This window comes from Geospiza fortis, unplaced genomic scaffold (genome assembly GCF_000277835.1).
Source record: "Geospiza fortis unplaced genomic scaffold, GeoFor_1.0 scaffold346, whole genome shotgun sequence".
NCBI lineage: Eukaryota > Metazoa > Chordata > Aves > Passeriformes > Thraupidae > Geospiza > Geospiza fortis.
Genome location: NW_005054361.1, coordinates 4,113,254 through 4,120,958, shown reverse-complemented (window position 1 = coordinate 4,120,958; position 7,705 = coordinate 4,113,254). Strand labels below are relative to the sequence as shown.

The window sequence follows — 7,705 nt, the reverse complement described above, 5'->3', positions numbered from 1 at the left end:
GATCCTCGTCAAGATGATGGTGCCGGGTTCTGCACCGTGTCAGGACAAGGAGCGATGGACGTAAACTAAAGCAGAAGTTTCACCTCAGCGTGAGGAGTGACTTCTTTACGTCGAGGGAGGCAGAGCACTGAACAGGCTGCCCAGGGAGGTTCTGGAGGCTCCCTCTCTGGAGACATTCCAAACCCACACGGGCGCGTTCCTGTGTCACCTGCTTGAGGTGACCCTGCCTTGGCAGGAGGGATTGGACAGATGATCTCGGGAGGTCCCTTCCAACCCTGGCTATCCTCTGCTTCTTGACCCAGGGCCTGGTGCCGGGGCTGCCCACAGCAGCAGGAGTGTTTGTGGTAGTCCCACTGCTGTGGGTTTATCTGACAGGACTTAACCTTCCCGGCTGCCAGCCATGACCCATGGCCCCCTGTGTAAAGCACTATGGGCTTTGAAATGTAAGGCAGCAGGAAGCAATTCTTTACTGTGAGGGTGGTGAGGCATTGGAGCAGGTTGCCCTGAGAAGTTGTGGATGCCCCATCCCAGGTAATGTTCGGTGCCAGGTTGGATGGGGCTTTGAGCAAACCAGTTTAGTGGGAGGTGTCCCTGGTACAGGCGAGGAGCTCTGCCTGCACGGTGTGACGGGTAGAGGGGAGCTTTCAGCCAGCTCTGCACATCTGCAGCTGACACATTCATACACCCTACAGGTCAGTTCTTTCCCTGCCAGGGTTATTAAATACCATTTGTATCAGCTTGGCTTTAGTGTAGGCTTGGAAACACCAAGTTGTGGTCATTAAAGCTGTTGATGTACAGATCTGTGCAACTGGAAGGATGCTTGGAGGAGCAGAGCATCAAGTGACGCCACTTAAAGATGACTTGAAGGTTCTCTTGGAGTAACTGACAGGAGATTATCTATGTTAGAGTGTATGAAGAAGTTCCAAAAACTTGTCATTAATAAACTCCCCATAATCAGATACTTGGGGTCTCTTGGGACTATCAACCTGGCAGCTGAGGCCTGCTCCTGTAAAGCGTGAGGAACTTACAGCTACCCCTCCACTGCACATGCTGAGATCCCCTCCTCCTGAACCTTGCAGGATCAGACCTTGAAGGCAGGGAGAAAGGCACTTGTAGTGTGTGCTTATCTTTGAATAAAAGCACGCTTCTTCAGGTCGATTTCCAGGTTAGTCAGTAAGCACCTCTTGCCCCACTGCAGGCTGGCTGCCTTCTCTAGCTGGCCTTTGACCAATTGCTAGGTTCCCTGCTGACACCACGTGGCTTCACTCCTTTGCTTCCAACTGGAAAATCACTGATGCTGGGGAGTGAGGGACTGCAGGAAGGTTGGAGCTGATTTCCTATTAATTGCTTTGTGATAGTGCCACTTGGGCTTAAAAAAAAGGAGAAACAGCCTGTAAACAGAGTGCTTTGGATCCTAAACTAAAGTTAAAACTTCAGTTAAACTTTAGCTAAACTTCCCTCTAATTTTACTTTTCAAAGCTTTGTTAATCTTCAGCCAAAAGCTGTTAAGAAATGGGATGTGTAACAAGCACAGAAAGGGTATTACACTGGTACTTAGAAGGACCAAAGACCAATTTCTTGACCCAAAAAAGTATCTACTGTGTTTTTTGTTTTTTCCCATCTTCCCAGCAGTGCCTGATGCAGCTGCACACATGGTGTAACTTAGAGTTTCCTGCTCCCAGAACCAGAGTGAACTGTGCTGTTTCTGTGCAATCTCTGTTGCTGTTTTTGGGTGGTGCCTGATGATTTTATACAGCTCCTTGCAGCTGTTCAGTGCAGGTCAGGTCCAAGAAAATATAACTGGAGGAATAAAGTAGAAATTGGTGGGGGTATTTTTTCCCTTTTTCTTTTTTTCTTTTTTTTTTTTTTAAATGAGACTGGAGTGGGAGTAGTTGATTCTATCCAGGATTTCCTTGGGGCTGCCCTGCAATTACTTGTCATCATCTATAACTTCAGTCTGTGACTCAAGTGGACTTTTGTGCAAGTAACTTGGTGCATCTAAGTAAACATTTTTCTAGTGAAATTGGTTAAAGAGGGGACATTTTATGGGGCAGGAAGATGACTCTGTTGATGGAGTAGACAGTATGGCTTTGCCAGGCTGCCGTCACTTAAGCACACATACACAAATTGATAGGTGTTCTGTGTGTATGCCTCCAAGTGCCTTTTTTTTTTTTTTTGCAACCTTTTCCCTATATCTATTAGGATATATTACAAGGGAGTGATGTGTCTCAGAGGGAATATTATTGTGTACATGTGTAGATTTCAAATCAAAATCATAGGTTCAAGAGGGTGGTTGTAAGAAATACACAAAGCTGTGAGGCTACATAGGTTTGAGGTACTGCTAGGGAAGGATCCACAAATTGGTTAATAAGTAGGAGAGGATACTGAGTGTATTGAGTCAGGTGAGAAATTACATTGATACCATTCAATAACCCATGATTCTCTTTTTCATATATACTGATATTGCATGTAAGAAAAAGTGATATTTGTTTCCTAAAATAATGTTTCTACTTACAAAAACCTGAATAAGCTCACTCATTGAGACATATGCCTTGACTTAAAAATACCCAAGAATGTTCCAGATCAGTGATGAGATGGCACAAAATGTTGTAAAATACAAGGGATGGTGTTTCATAATTCGGTAGTCTTATTAGGGCATGAGAACAGGGCCCAAAGCTTACCATCCTGTAGACTTCTTTACCTTTAATATTTTCCTGGATCCTGCCATAGTAGCATTTAAGTCTTGTCACAAAAACCTGCAAAGGATTTGGCACCAGGTAGGTGGCACCTGGTGTTCTTCCTCCTGTGTCTCCAACTGTATGTGTACTACTGTCCTTTCATGTCAAGAATAGCCAACAGCCCTAATTTCCAGGGGAAATTGATTCTCTGCATTGCTTTGATTTGCAGGATTTTAAGCTCGAGTTTGGCCATCATCAAGGCAGGACAAGTTCTGTCTGGCATGGAGGTACAGCTACCATTGCTCAGAGCCCTGGAGATGAAGTGTGGGGAATAGTGTGGAAAATGAGCACTTGCAATCTGAGTTCGCTGGATAAGTAGGTGACTTAACTTTTGCTGTCTTCTACTACTTTAGAGAGTGATTGAAAATTAGCTAATTTTTGGTGAAGAACTGTGTGGAAACTGTGTGTTGGAATCAAGAAGATGATTTTGATTTCAATATGTGAATTCTGTTTCACAGTATGTGTATTGACTTCTGACACTTCTGTGAGTAAAATAGCTTTGTTTTCAAGCTAAAGCTACTTCTAGGGGTATTTTAAAAATCTGGACCTTGATTTGAAGTAATAGGTCATGCTTCTTTTATTTTTTTTAACTGTCTTCCCAATTTTCTGTCTCTTTTAAGGTTCTAAAATCTGTATTTGTCCTATGGTGCTTTTCCCATTACTTTAGGGAGAATTTCCTTTGAGACTGACATCAATGTCTGTCTGTTTACATCTGTAGACTCCAGTTGTAGCAGTAAAGGAAGGGATAAGGACAAGACTGCAGAAGAGAGATCTTTAATTCAGGCAAAGGGACCTTTTGAGGAAGTTATTTGACATCTCTTCTCTTCCAAGGATGTAAACTTCTGTGAGCTTGAGGAACATCCCAGCAGAGAGCTGGGGTGTTATAGTTTCCCCCGTTGAATGGGAGAGCCTGCCTATACCTTTACAATGGATGGTGTAGAATGTTCTACCTGTGCCTGGTCATTAAGAGACATTCAAGGAATCCTGAGCAAGTTACTCCCAGGCTGAAGTCTAAACGACCACCTGGTTAAACAAAGCAAGGAATAGCATGACTTCTTGCAGGGTCTAAGACAGGGCTTAAAATGTAATCTCCAAAACTTTGCTGCCACAAGCACGTGGCAGCTTTTGAGATGTGCTTGCACAGCATGGTGCTTCTGGTACACAAGGATTGTTTGTTCAGAGCAGTTCATCACTGACAATTCCAGTAGAAATCTGGCCTAGTGAAAACAAGGGAGCAGAGCATAATAAACCCAATGAAAGCACTACCTCAATATTGTTCTCCTGCCTCTGGTACTGCTGCGATTCCAGTGTGTAAATATGTCCTTAAAATCGTGGTAGTGAAACTTGGTTCCAGTGTGGGTTTTGTTGCCTATGAAGCTGAAATACAGCAGAAACTGTTCTGCTGAAATACAGGAGAAACTGTTGCCCAAGTTCTGTTAGCACCTTATGGTAATGGCCACTCTTGAGCACTCTTGTCCTGGCTGGGAGTGTTAGCCTCAAGCAAGAGGGCATGGGCACCCAGTTGGCTTGCTTGTCCTTGGGGACAGCTTCACATGTCCCCACTTTATTACCTCCTGAGTTCCTCTGCTCTCGCTTACAGTTGCACTTAAACATCCTGACCCCCTTCTGCTGGCCTTTACTTAAAACTCCTGATTGACCATGCTTTCTTGAAGCATAAACTTCCTAAGTATAATGATCCTGTCTGACAGCATCTGCTTTTGTGTTTCCCCTCCATGGGGACAGTATTTTGCACTTTGATTTCCATAAGTGTTTACACACTGTTTACACTTGACATAGTGTAGGATTGCAGATCCCTGGTATTTGTTTGGCAGGGGATAAATTTCAATGCTTGCTAAGGTACTAGAGACTTGAGTGCTCTAACACCACCAAAATCTGCAGCACGGACACCAGCACCACAGATTACTTTTTCCCAGTTGCCTCACTGATGCCATGGAGGAGAACTGGAAATGGGATGTGTTCTTGGCTTTTATAATCATAGTCAACAGTGCTCTTCTAAGAATCGCTCCTAACCCGCTCAAATGAGCTTGCAGGTGCTTCTGCTGAAGGTCTTGGGATCCTTTGGCTGTGTGCAAGCTGATAGATTTGTAGGTTCTCCACCAAGTTATTTCCTGAAATTACCATATATCCAAAAAGAAAGTGCCCAGCTTTTTTCTTTTTCCTTACCCCTCCTAATCTGGGTAAAGTAGTCTGTGCTTTGTTATCCAGAGGCAGAGGAGGGAATGTGTAATTGAGTCTGCACGTAACTATATAGAAAACAAATATGGGAGGGAACATTTTGCTTAGATGGCAGAACTCTGGCTTCAAATTAATTTTCTTTGCTGTCTCAGCCACTTCTATGGGTTTTTTTGTCCTCTATAGTTCACAAATCTGTAAGTTACAGACTAAATCATGACTCTGCCTCATAGAGTCTAGCAATGGATGTTACTAAACAGTTTTCTTGCTCTCACACAACCACATGACCTATTTTTAGTCTGCTGGCCTTGAATCTGCAGTTAGCTTCCAGTCTGTACTTGCACTTAACCTATTTACTTGCCTAGCATGGCCCACATTCTGTACGTTAAATAACTTGAAATGGTAGCAAGTCTTTGAGAAAAAGATGAGTTGTCAAATTTATATTGGACAAGCAGGGCTAAAACCATGTTATGACTTGTAGCTAAAGTACATCTAATGTTAATTGTGCTATCAGTCTCTTGTATTGCTTAAGTTTCTCATCTACTTCTTGTAATTTTTATTGGTGGCTAAATGCCAGTGGTTGAGGACAATAAGTAGGCATGGTTTTGAGTCTTTGTTTTTTGAAGCATAATTTTGCTAATAAAAAAAAACCCAAATAGGTTTTTTGTGCCAACCTAGCTCATTACTTCTCTGTATGTCTTCTGCAAGTTAAAAGGTGTCTTGGATTATTCATTGGAAAGTGCATTGCACAAGTTGTGCAAGTTTCCCTTTATTAAAAGGTAACACAGTGGACAAGATAAAATTTTGCAATTGCTTCTTTATCTGAGTGGTAGCTAAGGAACGTGTCTGGCTCATTAATTCTAATAATCTTGCTTGTGTTTCTCTTTCTGACTACCTGTCTTCCACAGTAATTAGTTTAGGAATATTTTCTTTCTGACTTTGCAGGTTAATCACAAGTCATCATTTCTTACAGAGCTGAAATGATAAAAATGAATGCTGCTTCTGTAAAAACATACTTTCTTATATGAAACAAGTTTGCACAAAAAGCACTGAAGTATGTTTTGCTTCATTTGTTTTTCTTTAAGTGTATTAAAGCACAGACCAGTGTCCTGCCTTGAATTCTGTTGTAATAAATCCATATGTTTATTGCATGGTTGGTTTGAAATGGATTGGATAATTGACATGAAAGGAATATATGTCTTTTACAGGCAAGAGGGAGTTGAGGATGGCATTTATGTCCCAATAGAAGTCAATGTCCACACGCAAGCAGGAAAGGTACTGACCTGTCGAAGCTACCAGATGAAGGACTATGTCTCTGGTCCCCCTTCTCCACAGTATAAAAAGGTAGGTGTTGCAGCACTTTAATTTTGGAAGAGTGTACAGAAGTTTATAATGCAGTACTTCTGTGCTATTTAATAACTACTTTGATTACAGTGCATGGAAGGCATGACTGCTGTAAAGGTATAACAGTCCTTGTGTAATGTACTGCTGTAATGATGCTCCCAGGAGATTGCTAACTCTTACAGACCTGTTAAATCAGCTTGGGGTTTTTGGTGTGGTTATACCTTACAGGAATCCCCTATTTAACTTAGGAATTAGCTGTGATTGGCACAAGGTTTTCTGGAGGATGTTGCTCACATATATGCGGCAATTCTCTGTTTGAAAAATTAATGTACTCCACTGAAAGGACAGAGGGAAGCTTCTGTGGGGAAAATGCAGCACCTGGCTGGTAGTTTCCAGGACGTGGATTATCCTTTCTGTCTTGGCAAGTACTTGCTATCACGACAGGATGCAGCTGTCACCTTTTGCCAGACACATCACCAGTACATCACAGGGCTGCAGCAGCATTGCAGAGCTCTGCAGGGTTCCCCCTTGATGACTTGTGAGGCACAAGTGTTGCAACACTGTTCTGCAACACTGACTCTGCAGAGACACATGATCCAGTCACGCAGCAGGCCTGACCTGCTTAGCCTGTGAGATCTGGGCAGGCCCAGGCTGGGCTGGTGTGGCTGTGTCTGATGTGTACAGGCATCACTGCAGCTGGCTTTTCCTACCTGAAGTGCAGAAACCAGGAGTGAGCCTGTTAAATCCCAAGTGTGCTGCCTTCTCCAAACTGAGGAACTCACTCCTCTGAGCTGACTTCCAGGAGCACAGCAAAGGCCAGCTGCTGTGGGACTGCTGAAGAGAGGGCTTGCTTAGAAAGCAGGCTTTGCTTTTCCACAAACCTCTTCCCTGCCAACCCACCTCGTGGCAAGGCAGATCTTTAGGGCTTTTCAGGGAGCTAATACATAGTCTGCTGCTGTGTGTCAGCTGTCATTGGTATGCTGAAAGTGCAGACCTCCACTATTAGCAACTTTATCATTCCTTCCTGCTCCTGTCAGGAGCAGTTGTTATTTCTGTTCTTCTCCTGTGCCCCCAGCTTTTTCTTTTTTTTTTTTTTTTTTTAAGTTAACCAGGCAGGTTTTTTAGTTAACTAAAAACTTAAAAGATGATTGCATTAGCACACAGTGATTGTGCTACATCCATCTACTGTTATGTACTTTTTGTGGCAAAATTCGTTCTTTCTAGACACCTCATCCTTGAAATGCATGCCATTAAATGCATGAAAGCATATTTAGAATGTTCATTTCTATATGCAACCTTGCTGGTGTCTCCTTCAAGCTGTGTTCCTACAACTTCCCCTTCTCTCACTGTCACATCTTTTCTTCTGCACCAATACTTCAGTTTCTTTTATGTATGGAAGGAAAGCTGCAGTAACAAACTAAGGAATCTGT

The 7,705-nt window shown here is 42.9% G+C and overlaps 1 protein-coding gene across 1 annotated transcript in view; it reads left to right on the top strand.

Moving 5' to 3' along the window:
* The first annotated feature begins 2,895 nt into the window (after nt 1–2,895).
* The window catches only part of GGCT (gamma-glutamylcyclotransferase), a 6,653-nt gene continuing 1,843 nt past the window's right edge, over nt 2,896–7,705 (top strand). Inside the window, exons 1-2 of the mRNA XM_031059414.1 lie at nt 2,896–3,053; nt 6,140–6,275. Of these exons, the coding sequence (XP_030915274.1) occupies nt 3,022–3,053; nt 6,140–6,275 (168 nt within the window). The 5' untranslated portion in view covers nt 2,896–3,021. The remainder of the gene's footprint in view (nt 3,054–6,139; nt 6,276–7,705) is intronic.